Source organism: Calypte anna, chromosome 6 (assembly GCF_003957555.1).
Source record: "Calypte anna isolate BGI_N300 chromosome 6, bCalAnn1_v1.p, whole genome shotgun sequence".
NCBI lineage: Eukaryota > Metazoa > Chordata > Aves > Apodiformes > Trochilidae > Calypte > Calypte anna.
In genome coordinates, this window is record NC_044252.1 from 33335911 (window position 1) to 33351360 (window position 15450).

General features: G+C 41.2%; 1 protein-coding gene across 2 annotated transcripts in view; it reads left to right on the forward strand.

Annotated features, from left to right (window-relative positions):
- Positions 1-15450, forward strand: part of DOCK1 (dedicator of cytokinesis 1) — a 267373-nt gene that overhangs the window by 144295 nt on the left and 107628 nt on the right. For both annotated transcript variants that reach the window (XM_030453110.1, XM_030453111.1), the window contains exons 28-29: positions 7353-7454; positions 14100-14194. In XM_030453110.1, coding sequence (XP_030308970.1) covers positions 7353-7454; positions 14100-14194 — 197 coding nt within the window. The remainder of the gene's footprint in view (positions 1-7352; positions 7455-14099; positions 14195-15450) is intronic.

The following is a 15450-nucleotide window of genomic DNA, read 5'->3' on the forward strand; positions in this document are numbered from 1 at the left end:
ATTGTGCTCCTGACTCTATTCACCACCACTGGGCTTTACAGATGTGTTCAGCTGTCAGCAAAGTGGTATGGAGTGAGCTGCAAACTGTGTTTTGCTGGTGCCCCCTTCCAGCCTGGCTTTGGGGAGCATCTCCTCTCCTGCAGGGATGTTGGAATTCAAACCAAACCTCCCTGGTCCTCTGCTTGCTGCACTCCCTGAGCTGCATGTAGCTGCATCTCTGCAGCATTATCCTCTGGCTGCTTTTGGGTTTTCTCTTTGGTCATTTGTGTTTGCTCCAGAGGAAATTCAGCTTTTTTTTTTCTTTTTCCTTGTTATTTCTCTTAACATGAGTGTAGCACATACACAGCTTTCATTTGGAGAGTGCTTCAGATGATAATAATAATTATAGTTAAATGAGCTTCCTAACAGTACTGGGAAGAAAGCAAGACATGATTTTGCGTTGGGAAATGTAAAATAAACAAGATGAAAAGCTTTCCATGGGGTGAGGAAGGCAGGCAGGCAGTCTGAGGTTCCTGGTAGCATCAGGAACAGGGTTATTCCCATGTTCAGGCTGTGCAAGGATGGTTTCCTGGGCTGTTGGGCATCCTGTGGGCTCTTGGGTCGTGGATCTGCTGCTCTTTGATGCTGGGGACAGGGAGAGGTGAAGGAATCCTCAGCCTAAGGTGTTTCTTAATGAGTGGTTCCCCAAACACTGAACCAGTGGATGAGGATTTTGGAAAAGCAGAGGTGAAATGAATGTGTTTATGGATACATCAGGAGCAGGTAAAACATCACTAAGTGCACCTGGGGACAGTGGGTGAATCTTCAACCAAGCAGCACCAGGCTCCATTCCTCATGCTGGTCATGCTCTGAGTTTGCCCCTTTGAAGCCTTACTCCAAGGTTACTCCTCTGGGTAGGGCTCTGCAAGAAACCTTTCCTCAAGCAGAGGGTGGTGGGGGATCTGCCTCTCCTGCCTTGTCCTTCACAAAATGTCCTCATCACAAGTGGGGTGAAAAGGCTTTGAGTGCCAGGGAGTGCTGACTGCAGTCAGGAATCCTACATCCCAGAATGGTTCTGTTCCCATAATCAGTGTTGTCTGTACACAAAATTCTTGACAAAATTATTTAGTATGGCTTTTTCCTTTTTTTTTTTTTTTATATTTGAAGAACTCTTTGTTTTTTGTGTTTTATTATTTGCAATTTATGATTTAATTGTTAGCATTACTGGCAGTGTACATCAGGATACCTGACACAGATTTATTGAGGGCAATTCTCTACGTTTCCAGTGAAATAACTTTTGATATTGCAGGGGGAGAAAAAAGGTGAGGAAAAGGCAATTGCATTTAGGAAACCAAAAATAAATGGTCTGACCTTCAGAAATCTTAAGCACTGTGATTTTAGTTGAGGAGCATGATGGTTCATACTGAGGCTGCATAGAGCTTGTTAAAGCAAAGGAGTTTGGTTCAAATGAACTTCTTTGAAAGAGAGCCTTAGAAAAATGATAAATGGTGTTGTTAAAATGTCTCATTAATTTTTTGCTTGACTTTTACCAAAGTTAGTGCAAAGTGCTTTCAACCTAGGGAGCTCTTTGTGTGTATTCTCATTCTGAGTATCATCACATTTCTAATAAATAAGCCTTTTGCAGGATGAATTTTAGCTGAGCTATCCTGATCTTGGGTTCTGCTTTGGATCTGTGTAAAGATCCTTTTTTTGCTGTCCTTGCCAGAGAGGTTTCCTTGTATTCAGGATTGTGGGTTTGTTTTTTTTTATTTTCCCTACTGTTTGGAATTACAGGATTTTCTTTCAAATGAAACAATAATCAGGGTTTTGCTTATTCAGAATTCATTTATAAGCAGTAGATCAGAGCTTGTAGCAGTGTTACAACATGGAAGGGTGTTGCAAGGGAGCTGCTCGAATGTTTTTACCTTGCTGGGGCTCACCCAAGACTGGGAAGAAGTGGGAACCTCTGGAGCTGTCAGGGCTGGAGAGCTGGCTCCAGAGCAGCAGGGAAGGGGGCTGGAGGTTTTATTCTGCTCCTGGCAGGTGGTAGGTGAAAAAAGTTTGGAAAACTTTGGACACAGGCTTCTTGCTAAGAACCAGCTTTCCCAAATAAAAGGCCTTCCAAAATAAGCATCTTCTCCAATAAATACATAGTTATGGTACTTCAGTGTGGCTTTTTCTCTGGAGTCCTCAAATTAGGTCTTTTTTTTTTTTTTTTTTTTTTTTTTTTCTTCCTTCAGTAAAGCATGATGTAGAAAACTGAACAGCAGCCCTTTGTTGCATTTATTTCCCATCCATGGGTTTGTTAATTGCAAGAGCCTTTCTCAACTTAAAAATCTGTATCAGGAATTCTTTTGCTCACTGGTTTGCCAGGCAGGACCTGTGCTAAGCAGTTCCTACAGGAGCTAAGTAGGGAGCTGACCTCCCTCCAATTCTCTGTTTTATGTAAAATCCCTCATTTGGGGTGTTTCCAAGGATTTAGGGATGCAGCAGTTTGCAGCCAGGGGGCTGCTCTGCTGGGGGTGAGGGACAGAGGGGTTGGCAGATCCTGGGGTCTTCATGGGGCAGATGGGGAAAGGTGGGAGTTGTGTCTTCTGCTCTGTCTTCAGGGAAACTTTTGGGGACCTACCAGCTCCTCCAGGCCATGGAGACACCAGAGCAGAGTTCTTCATCCTTGGAGGTTTCAGGATGCAATGGGATAAAGCATCCTGAGTGAAGTCTCAGGATGAATGAAATTGGTGAAGTCTCCTGAGGTTCCTCAGCCTACAGGATTATCCCAATCCCATGCTTAGCACTCTTAAATGCTGTTCTTCCATGTTCCTTCTCTGAAAGTGAAACATTTCTTTGGCCCTTTCCCTCTTTCCAGGAAAATCAGCTCTTTTTACAAGATTTTCTCTTTTGGCAGGATTGAAGTCCTGCAAAAGATTTCCTTTAAAACAAGTTTTCTATGGATTGGATAGCGATGGAACTGCCACAGATCAAATCTGTAAAATACCTTTTGAAGTAAAACAAGTCATCCAAGACTAAGGAAGCTCCTACTCATCTAGAAATACCCAAATCAGTCTTCTGGATTCTGAATGGACCAACACTGAGTTGGGTTGAGCTCAGTGGGGTCACTGGTAGGGAAAAACCAGGCAAGCACTGAGCTGCTTCAAACAGGTTGGGAAAAGGAGATGGAATTCCTTCTCCAGGAAATCTGAGAGCTGTGTGCTGCCACATTCTAGCTGTACATGCTGTAAGCAAGGAAAAAAACTTTATTTTTATATGCATGCAAACTACTTGGTAATTATGAGGGACTTAAATTCGAAGTGATATTCACAGTAAATTCTATTAAAACATTCCAAAAAAGAAGTCCGTGCTAATGTTTTGCTGGGTTTTATGATTATTTAGCCATTTATTTAGCTATGTAGTCTTTCAGTGCCACATAAGGCAAATTTTATTGAAAAATAAATACAACTTACACTTTTTGATCTGCTCCTGGTCATGGTAACAGGGACATTATACTGAATCATCCCTTAACTTAGAGTAGTTTGGTTTCTCTTAGATTTTTTTCTCTATACATAAAGAGCTTCATATTTTCAGCTTAGAGATTTCTCTGGAAGCAAATGGACAAGTCTATTTCCAGCAGGCTGGTTTAGCCCTCAGGGAAGGAAGGCACTGGATGTGCTGTCTCTCCTGCAGGGAATTCTCTTCATTCTGAAATTTTTCAGTGTTAATGTTACTTGTGGGGATTATTTGATACTAAAATCTCCCTCCTCGTATCTGTTGAAGGGCTGTTTGAACACTTATTATTCTATTGTAAAAATAATTTAAGGAAATGAGTGCTTTCTGAGCATTCATGCTTCAACTTCTCCTTCAGAGCTGGATTTTACAGGAACTAGAAAGTTGTTAACATTTCAGAATTGCATTACCTGAAAAGTAATGTGTTTTTTTTTTTTTTTCCAAAGAAGACTCAGTTCCTTTGGTGTTTTCTTTGATTTTCTTTTAATGAAGCTGAATTCCCCATCTTCCAGCTGGCTCTGGCATCCTTGCAGGGGTCCTGGATCCTCCTGGGTTTGCTTTGGGAATACTCAGCTCCCACTGGCCTCAGTTTACCTGCTCATAGGAAAGAACTTTAGACGACTTTCAACAAGACAAGAGGGCAGGGTCTTAAGTTGTGTCAGGGGAAGTTTAGGTTAGATATTAGAAAGAATTTCTTTCTGGAGAGGGTGATCAGCCATTGGAATGGGCTGCCCAGGGAAGTAGTGGATTCTCCGTGTCTGGAGATCTTTCCAAAGAGCCTGGATGTGGCACTGAGTCCCATGGGCTGGGAACTGCAGTGGGAGTGGATCAAGGGTTGGACTTGATGATCTCTGAGGTCCCTTCCAACCCAGCCAATTCTATGATTCTATAGGAAAGAAAGAATCCAGCACCTCTGCTTTGGGGCAGGAGAGGAATTCATTGTAAGAAGGTCCCACGTGTAGTGATGAACTTGGTCATTGTGGGACTGCTTGGTTTCTGAGATTTTTTTTTTCAAGGAAGGAAGGGTGGGAAAGGCAAAGCTTTCAGTACAAACCTTGGTACTATTTCAGTGAATAAATAGCTAATAATTGCAGAGGGCAATGGCAAGGCCCCTGGGTTGCCCTTGCTGTTCTTGCTCTATGAAAATAGATTTGCAATTACTCCTACAGTTCAAATTGAAATTTATTTTTTTTAGAGTATTATAGGCTTTTTTCTTTTTTTTTTTTTTTCCCCTTGTGCATTGCCCAGAGTGGCATACTGCAGGTGAGAGTGGTCTCCAAATCCAACTGAAGATTAAAAATCAACATAGGATAAAAATTTAATGATGTTGTTAGCTATTGCTAAATAGTTAATAGACCGTATTAAAAACACCTACAGGACAAATAGTGCCTATAAAACCTTGCAAATTTTTATTAGCATTGTAATTAAGACCATGCTGACTGCAAATGATACCTCACTAAGTGCCAAAAAAAAAAAAAAAAAAAAAAAAAGAAAGATGAAAAGTAAGCAGAGAATGGAAGTGTATTTTTTTTTTTAATATTAAATAGGTTTTCCTAACCAGCAGGGGCTTTAACACTATTTACTGGGTGGGGATCTGAAAATAAATGTTGTAGCAGGGATGTCTGTATAATGCCATGGAGATTAAAGGAGGTATCAGAGGACAAGGTGGTTGTTACCAAGATAATACAAAGATGAGCATCAGTTATTTTTTTAATGTGAGGAAACGGGAAGAAATACCTGAAAGGTGTTGGGCCTGAGTTCTGGGGCTCAGCACAAGCTGATGGGACAACATTTAGCAAGTTTTTAAGTAGAACTGAAGTTCCCAAGCAGAACGTAGAAGCTGCAGAACTCCCTTATGTGCATCTCTCTTAGGGCTTTACAAAGCTTGTTGGGTTTTCCATGTTTATTTTTTCCTCCAGTGACTCTTTTGAGTTCTGAACAAGCTTTCATCATTTTATTTTCTCCCTTTGATGTGGAGATGCAGTGTTTAACCAGCAGACATTAAACTTCCCTCTCTCCTTTCTGCTTCCCACCCTGCTGAAGCAGAAGGATAACTCTGCTGCAGTTCTCTCTCTTCCATGACTTTTTTTCTCCTGCTTTATGGGGATGGTCTTTTGACTGGTGCAGCCATGTGTATCAAACCACTCACCCAAAAGGGAAAAATTAAAAAAAAATGTTCAAAGCCATTGCAAGCCAATTATAGAAGTGAGTTTGTTAGAAGGAGCAGAGGCTGTGTGGTGGCTGCTGGGGGAGCTGGAAGGGTTGGGTTGGGTTGGCAAAGGTGGGGTTGGAAGGTTTGTGTGTGGAAAACCAAAGTATCTTCCCTTCTTGGCAAAGCAGTGGGCTTGCAAGTTGTTGGGATTAGTGAGAAAGATACAGGAAGATCCCAAGAGCCAAACAGAGTTGGACTTCATCTCTACTGAGTGTTCCTGAACCTCCCGTGAAGTGTTGGACTGGATTCTGTATTCAAACCCCCTGGAATTCTGACTTGGAGGGGAAGCAGGGCTGAAGATGGGTTATTGGGTATTTTCTTGCAGGAATAAGCCCTTGTACACTGCCTGCCAGGCAGAGAGCTTGTTCTACAGTGTTATGACAATTAACTTCTTGAGCTGATCCCACCCTATTTACATTTCATAGGAGTAAACATTCTGTAGTTTCTTATCAAGTTCTTTTTGCTGGCATGGAGCAGCAGCTGAGGTGGCCTTTCCCATTCATCTTCATGCTGTTTGCATATGCCTAAGAAGTCTTGTAAGGTACCTTTGCATCGTGTAGGAAAAAAAAAAATGGAGAAAATCAGTTAGGAGTTGAGATCTAAACTCCATTACATCAAGAAAAGCAAATTCAAGGAGTGCTTATCTGGTGGAGTTTGGGAGATTAGGCTGTAAATAAGAGGGCTCATAACACACACAGATAACCTGGTGTCATTTTACATTTGATCTCAATTACTTGGACTGATGTACAAATAAATATTTCAAATGTAAAGCACCAGAGATCTTAAAGGTAACAAGAAAAACTTCATGCTGTGCTTAGAAAGAAAATTCCAGAGTCTTCTGTCAGGCTGGAAATGGCTCAGAGAAGGGAATTTGCAATTTTATCAAACCATAGATAGAGTAATTTTTTTTCTGAATAGCACTACTGATTTTTACAACCCTTTTTTCTTCATTAAGAGCAGCAAAGGTGTGGATGTTATTGCCATAATCAGTCAGCAGGTTTTTAGCTGGTAGTGAAGGAGAGTGGACAAGCAGAGAGGTAATTTATGGGACTGGAAAATCTCAGCCACAGAAGTGGGTTTGAGTGGTTAATATGATCACTTTACATCCCAGAAGGAAAGATTAAACTTTTTTTTCCCCACTTGTTATTTTTTCCCTGGTTTGAAAGAATGATGGTCAGTGCTGGTGTTCTGCTTTATGGAAGTTATTGGTTGGGTTTGCTTTTGGTTTTTTTTAAGCCTCACAGTAATTGAAAATACCATTCAGTGAAAGGAAACTTGGGGTTTATCAGTGATGCTCATTATAATGATTTTTAGGGGATTTCTTCTTTGAGCAGAGTGTTGGCTTCCCAGCTGCAAACCCTGACTCTGCATGGTTTTAGGAGTGGTGAACATGACCTTCCAAAGCTTTGTAGTGCTTGAGCACTTTTATATGAAGAAGATTTTGCAGAATCTTTGTTGGAATTGGTGATGGAAAGATGAAATTGGAAACAGAAACTTTGTGTGTGTGTGTGTTCTTGACAGAACTTTGCATATTCAGTAGTAAATGGAAATGCTGGAATGATATCCACATGGTGCTCTCTAGCAATGTTATGTTTTGATGGCAGTGATTATGTTGCCCTGTCTTAGGTAATTAATTAATTTGTACTTCTCTTTTTGATAGGGGAGTTTTGTTGCTTGCATGACTGCCATTCTGAGGCAGATGGAAGATTACCACTATGCTCATCTCATCAAGACTTTTGGGAAGATGAGGTCAGATGTCGTGGTAAGTTTAACATGGTTTATCTGTTGATAAAGTTTAGAGTCTGGTTGGGTTTTTCCCCTCTAATTGTTTGATAAATACACTTGTGAAATGTAAGCAAAATTTGGTTGACACTAGAGATTTAATATTAAGATAATAAAGCACTGGGACTTACACATTTTCTGAGTTTGCAAAGGACAAAATTAACCTTCCTGCCACATGCAGGAAGACAGCTTGTCTCTGGAGCTGTTCAATATTTAAAAAGCAAGCACTGAGACAGTGGATTTAAGGCAATGAAAATAAAAAGTAATAAAATAAAATAGTAGAGCTGAGCCATGAGTAAAATGTTTTTGTTTAAGAAGAGAAGAAGGAAAAAAAAGCTTTCTGGAGGAAAGCAACTTTAAGTATTAAATCTTCCAGATGTCCTCATTTCATTTGTTTAAGTAGCTTTTACTTGCAGATCCACTCACTTTAAATCTTACACAAAACATTTTAACCTTAAAGATGCCCTTAGTTGTTAAATAAGCAATAATAATTGAAATTTGTCTGCCCAGAGTTGTTCAGTAGCCTGACTAAGCCAACAACACAACTTAATTAGAGCATAATAAAGAGTTTATAGCTAAGGAGAGAACTCTCTGATATCAGAGCTGGAGCTGCCAGTGCCTGCTGCAGGCTGGGGACCACACTTGGAGGCTGAGATCCATCAGCAGAATTCCCAAAGCCTGAGGGGGGTTTCATTGCCCACCCTGGTGCTGGGCAATCTCTGAGGTGCTTCAGGAGCTTTCATCTGTGCTTGAATCTTTAAGATTGGCCTTTATTTAGGTTCCTCTTTTCTCCCAAAGCCAGCACAGCAAAACCCGAGGTGTTTGCATTGCATCTTCACCTTTGGGCTTTCCCATTTCCCTTTAACTTGTGTTCTTCTCACTCCTGCTTGCACACCCTGCAGGATTTGAGCTCTTTGCCCCGTGCCAGTTTTCAGATACAATGCTCAAGCCTCTGGGCTCAGCCTCTTGGTGTGTTTGTTGTGATATTACTGAAGCACCAAGCAATTCAAAAGTCCAACTGCAGAGACCTCCCTGAGCATCACAGCCTTGAAATGGTTGAGTCTTAGTTCCTCTGCTTTGGGATCTGGGAGCACTTCCATGGATAGTTCTCTTCAGTTGTTTTTTCCACTGATAACAAAACATTTCCAAGGTAAAAGCAGTTAGGGGAGTGAAAGTAATGCTTTTAACACACAAGAAAAGACCCAGGTGTTAAGGTTAATCAAGGCATTTCTGTACTTTTGAAGTGATTCAAACCATTTGGCTCTGGAAAAGGCAAAGTGATTACAGGGTTTTACATGGAAAAGGCAGTTTGCTCTTAAAACATGTAGTGCAAAATGGAGAGAGAAAAAAGGCTGGTTAGTAAATCTGTGATTATTCTAATGGCAAGAAGTGTTTATTTGAAATCTCACTTCTTGGGTCTAAATTGTTTGAAAGGTGATTTGTAAGTCAGTTCTTGGTGAAAACAAGGGAGTAATTTTGGATTTGAAATTTGGCAAGTGGTCTTTTTATAATTGCTTGCTTTTAAGAGCTTGATTCATATGCTCTGCTGTGCCCTGGAATGCATGAAGAATCACTCTGTGTGTTCTTGGGATGTGTGGCTGGAATTCCTCTGGCCTGTTCAAATCCTATTTTCCAGCAGCATGTTGCTTGTTTTCTTCTGTTATGCCACTTGGCTGGGGTTTGTATTAACAGATAGAAAGATAAGTCAGTTGCTGTGATGCTTTTTATGTCTTTAATTAAAATGTACCTTTTCAGTGTTTTAATATTGTTGCTGATTACATGATAATGTGTGTTAATGGGAAATAAAATAGGTAGTAACCTGGTGAAGCATTAAATGGGTGATATGGTCATGGCAGATAATGCTATCTTAAACTGACTTTAAAATATGAATAATCTAAATGAAGGTGCAGGGTGCAGAGGAATAATGACAGTATGTTATTAATGCTGTGATAAAAGGAAACTGCAGTGCATATACACAATTTTCTCCTTTTAATTTAAACACAAATAAAACCACTTAGGACAAAAGGCTGAAGGCAGCAGCCAACAGTTCCTCTATTTCAGAGAAAAACTTCCCCTTTTCAGTGAGAACCAAATGGGAAGTTCCTGTTCTCAAAAGAATCCCTTTGTGGCTGAGCTTGCATTGGTGATTTGCAAGCTGTGTCTTGCTCAGTATTTTATGTTCCACCAGCAAGTGATGCCCTGTGAAGCTCTCCCAGACCTCCTTTCCTCTAATCAGGGAAGTGGTTCAGGTTTGTCCATGTTCCTTCTTAGGGCTTTTCTGTTTTCAATGCTGGGATGCTCCTCACTCAGCTGTACCAAATGTGTATATCCCTTGGTACTCCATAGTTTGGGTGGGAAAAAAAAAAAAAAAAGCCCTTTGCTGCTGCTTTAACTTTTTCTGTGCTTTTTCCCATTTCTTTTTAATGGGAAAGTGCCCTTTGAGTCCCCTGTCAGAGCTTAGATCCTGAAATGTTTTCATTCATACCCAGTGTCCCTCCACACAGAGGTGACACCTGCATCTCCTGGTCAGGGGTTTCAGCTGAATCACAAAGGCATAAAGCAGCAGTGATTTAAAACTGAATCTAGATTGATTCAAAGCAGAAAGGAATATTTTTTTTATAGAAAAGAAAAAAAAATAGAAGAAAAAGGGAGAACTTAAGCTGTGGTTGCTTCTGCACCATTGGAAACCCTTAAATCTTTCTCCAGCATGGGCTCTTGCCCAAGCAGAAGTTATAAGCCTGGTGTTAGACCTGAGAGAGGAAACTTTATGGCCTGTTATGTAGGTGTCATTTTTAGATTATTACAATGGTCTTATTTCACCTCAGAAGTCTTTAAAAAGATGAGGTGGAATGCTATAAAACCACTCTTGAATGTCTTTGCAGAAAGTATTGTTTAGGCTCATTAAGGTATTTCTGTTCAAAGAGGAACTTCTTGCTGTCAGCTCTGCTATTGTCCCGAGATCAGTGAGGTTATTTCTGGGACTATCTGATCTCTCTTCTCTTTTTACTTGGTAGAGTTTATATTCAGTGGAGACAAATGTGGTATTAATTGACAAAAAAACCCCACACGTTACTGTTTTGCCATGTGGAGCATCCTAGGAGTATTCCTCCCTAAAGGCATTCAAGCCAACGTCCTGGAGTCAGTGGCATCTGTAGGATAAACTCCACAGGGTGTTTTACATGACAGTTTCCTGCACCTCCATTATCTTTCCTCCCTTTAATATCTTTTCTCTTTGGTTTTAACATCAGCTTTGGTGAGTATTGTACATCCTTTCATCACAGCCTTGGACTGGCCGTTGCTGTGAGATGGATTTTAAGGGGCTGAAGCCAACTTTGCTGAGCAGGATGAGAGATGAGATTGGCAGGGGGTGGTTGGTATGGTGCTTTCTGCAGAGGAACCCCCCAAAGCCACCCATGGTGGTGAAGAGTGGGAACCCCCCCAGAGCCTTTCCAAAGCCAGACTCATCAGGGTTAAGCTTTTGTCTTGAAAACCTATACTGAACCTGTTTGCCTTCTAACTGCTACACCTCAGGACTCAGCAAAGCTGAAACTCCCATCAGCTCGGCCCCAAGCTTTTTCCTAATGAGTTCCTACATGTTTGAAGTAGTTATTTTTATTAAGCTTGAGAGTTTATTGAAGAACCTCTTTGAAATTCAGGTCACAGGAAGTATAAATAGTGATAGCAGTGTCTCAGGGTGTGATGCTCAGCAGGCCAGGGAGGATGGAGTTGTCTGAGCCTCCTTCAGCACCATCTCCCCACTTGCAGGGCTGAACTCACTCACTATTCTTTTCAGGATGGGAACAGGGAAAGGGTCCCATCTCTTGTGAATTTTGCTGCCTTAGGGTATTAAACAGGATTTGTAGTTGGAAAGAGACCAGGTTTTGCAGCCTTTCCTCCTTTTAGTGCAGGTTTTCACCATTTCTTAATGTTCAGAACAATTTGTCCTGCTTTTAGGTGCAGCACAGCAAGAACTGATAGCTGCCCCTTCCACTCCCTCCCTCTCCCTAAAAAGCAGAGGTTTGCTCATAATATGAGCTTGGCTTTTCTCTAAGAGATAAAATGGAAAAGAGAGCAATATTACAAATACATAAAGTACAGGTAAGCATCAGGAGCTTTTTATTTGATCAATAATTAGATTAGTTGTTATAGAGCATTATTTAAAGTACCTCTGTGAAAGGAATATTATTAAAATGTAAATATCAGTAGATGAAAATGGAGGGCTGAATCAGCAAAGTAGGTCAAGATCCTATGTGGCCCAACCTCCAGGGTCAGTAATGAATGTGAATCATCAACAGAGGATATGAAAATTCATCCACCAACAGCCCCAGCTTCATCAGCAAAGTGTGCAGAGGCTCAAACCAGTGACAAAATGTAAGGCAGAGTCTGTGATGAGATGAGGAAGGTGTACATCTGTTTTCCTAAAATATTCAGGGGGAAAAAAATATCAGAGTGGGCTCAACCCTGCCCTTTGGGAGAGGTGCTGCCCCTGCCCATGGTGCCACCTCCAGCAGGGTTTCAGGTGTTGAGCTGGGAGCCTCATTCCATCCATACCTGCAGCTGGAAACGTGCTCAGATGAGGTCCTGGGCCATGCTTGGGCAGCAAAATATGCAATGTGATGATTGGAAATGATGGACCTCCCCCAAAGTGCCTGAAAAGGACTTTCAACAAGACAAGAGGGCAGGGTCTTAAGTTGTGCCAAGGGAGGTTTAGGTTAGATATTAGAAATAATTTCTTTGTGGAGAGGGTGATTGGAATGGGCTGCCCAGGGAAGTAGTGGATTCTCCGTGTCTGGAGATATTTCCAAAGAGCCTGGATGTGGCACTCAGTGCCATGGGCTGGGAACCACGGGGGGAGTGGATCAAGGGTTGGACTTGATGATCTCTGAGGTCCCTTCCAACCCAGCCAATTCTCTGATTCTATGAAAAATGAGCAGGGAAGAATGCAGTTTGGTCTCTTAAATGAAGAGCCAGGGAGCTGGTGGAGCGTGGGTCTGGGATGAGTTTTGCCTTATGCAACAGTAACATCTCATTAACCACAAGCACTTCCAAATTTTATCTCAATCCTGTTAATGTCAAAACATCTTGACTGAGCTTGTGTTGTTGGGAGTGATTTCAGAATAACAGCAAAATTGTTTTTCTAGGTTAGAATTCAACTTTTGTAGCTATTGATGCTTGGCCTCTTTGGCCTGGGTGTCTCCTTGGGTACCAGAAGCTGGGATGCAGAGCATCCCAAAGCAACCCTTGTGCCATGCACACAGCAGAGCTGAGTAACCTGGGACCTCGGGTTGCTTTGTGATCTCTGTGTTGTGTCCTCAGGATCTCTGCAGCTCCCTCTTCCCACTGACTGAATTTCTGAGCTGGGAAAAGCATCCTAACAGATCAAGGAACTGAAAGATAAAACACAACCAAGAGTCTGCCTCTCACATCTGGTGAAATGCTTATGAGAGCAGCAACTTCATATTTGTTTCTGACTGAAAAGGTTACATAAAAGCCAGCCTTAGTTAAAAGTCCAGTGAATGTAACATTTTGGTTTGGTTTGGGTTTTTTTGTAGGCATTTGACATTTTAAAGATAGAGGAGATAAATACCATTACTGAGAAGCTGTAGCAAAGGGAAAATATTCTAACCTTGGAATAAAAGTTCATTTTTATCTCTGTGTGAAGCAGATCAAGGATCTTCTGCATTAAGTTCTTTTTTTCCCTCCACCTTTATCATTTTCTGAGCATTTGATGCTCTTCAAATTGTGAGACAGAGATGATAGATTCCCAGATTGCATAATGGGAATTACCTTGTGAAGTACACAAGGTTTCTGTTCCAGGGAGGTTTTTTTCTATCTGTGCAGGAATAAATTGGTTTGTGCCACTGAATAAGCTTTTGTGGTTGGGGGTTTTCCCTGACATGAGCAATCACTGCTGCTCCCCTAAGGGAGAACCTCTCCTAGTTCCAGGATGGCCAAACCATTCCTGTTGTCTAACCCAGGCCAGGCTGATCTGCACCACTTCTCAGGTTTGAGCTAAAACATCTGGGTTTTTTTTCTAAGAAACAGATAATCTTGATTTCAGGCAAGGAGGGTACTCACAAAGGGAGGGACAACTCATCAGCTGCCTCCAGGGAGCGTTTTGCTTTTAGTGTAATTGTAAGAATAAAATGAATATCTTAGGTTTTTCCCCTCTTTCCCTGTTCCAGTATGCTTCCTACAACTTCCCAGTATACACCAGGCATGTGCTGGGCTGTGTAGGCTGTAGTACTGGCTGCCCAGGAAAGGACTCTGAGACCTTTTCTATGGTATAGAAAAAAAACCAATTTTTTTTTTCAGGAGAAAGTGCCTTTGTATAGCTGACAAAGTGGTGTGTGTTTCTGAGAACACAAGAGATTGTTTACCATGTGGGTTTGCTATTGTAACCATGTCTGAAAAGTTTAAATAGAATTATTTTGGGATTTATGTACATCTCATATAAATATGCCCTGGTAGAATTTATGCATGTTGTATATGAGTAATGGCTTTTTTATGAAGCAGAACAGTCAGACACCTTTTGAGTCGAGCCATTAATAACTGACACCATCACTTGTATTTTTTTTTTCGTCTAGAAGGGTGAATCTTTTCCAAATATTTTCTCTTCTTTTAGGATTTTCTGATGGAAACATTCATCATGTTCAAGAATCTCATTGGGAAGAATGTCTATCCCTTCGACTGGGTTATTATGAACATGATGCAGAATAAGTAAGTAGAAAGGGAAAAGCACTGTAGCTTTCAGAGATGGCTGTTTCATGTTTGATCTGAAACAACAGTGTTGCTTGGAAACAGTAAAACACAATGCAGCTGCTCGGGTGGTTTGGGTTGGTTTTTTTCCCCCTTCTCTGATGCAAATAATTATTTTGAAAAATGGCTTTGGAAAATTGCAGGGCAGGGTTTTAGTGGCCTGTTTGGGGGCTCTTGAAGTCCACCGCAGGTTAAGGATGACATCATTCTGGGAACCCAAATTAAATGTATTCCTTTGGGAATAAACTCTGTGTTTTGCATATGACCTCAAAAACTTGTGGTTATCCTGTGCTGACATGGAGTTGTATGCTCTGTGGTATTTTCAGTGGGACTAACAGGAAAGAATTAAAAGGACATTTAAAACCCAGATTTGATCAGCCTGGTAATGCAGAGAGACTGAAAATGTTTCTATTCCCTGTATTCTTCTCCTCCATAATTGCAGCATGGTCAATATTTACCATGCTTTTGTGCAATATTTTATGTTTCTGACATATATTAAGTGTCTCAAATGCTTTTATGTGTTTTGTGGTGAAAGTATAGGGCAAAAACATTACATTTATTAGTTGCCTGGAGAAATCTCTTCTGTACTTAACTCGGAGCTGCCGCGCTATAAAGTTGTCGGTGTTTACTTCTATAAAATCCTCAACCACAGTTCCTATTCCTGTTATAAAAATGCACACTAACTTTAATCTTGGCTCCTGAAGTCTCCTTAACAGCCTCATAAAATCCATTCATAATAAACACGAGGTAGGAAATTGAGCCATCTTCTGAGCTGTACCCAGAGGTGCCGGGTGCACCCTTCTGCTTGGCTGCAGCTTTGGAATGAAGAGCCCTTGGAGAGGAGCTGATGAGGAAGATCTAAAGCCCATTGGGTTTCTTTGATTTAATTCTTCTCTTTTGCAAGTGGTTTTGGTTGGAGAACTCCAGCTGGCTTGGCAGTTGTGTTGCAGGTGGTTTGGAAACCTTGACTGCACGTGTTCCCTGGCATCCTTTTGGGCAGGAGAACATCTCTGTGCTTTGCAGGATGAGTGAAGAAGTTGAAATATGATGGGAAAAGTCGTGTTTGGAGGCTGTTAATGGCAGGCAGTCCCCTGGCAATCACTGTGGGGTGACCAGTATTTCAGACTCTTCCCCCTGATGTAAAGGTGATGGGTATTCCTCATATTATCTTCACAATATTGCCAAGTGACTCCTTAGTGTTCATTTGGGTTGGGGTT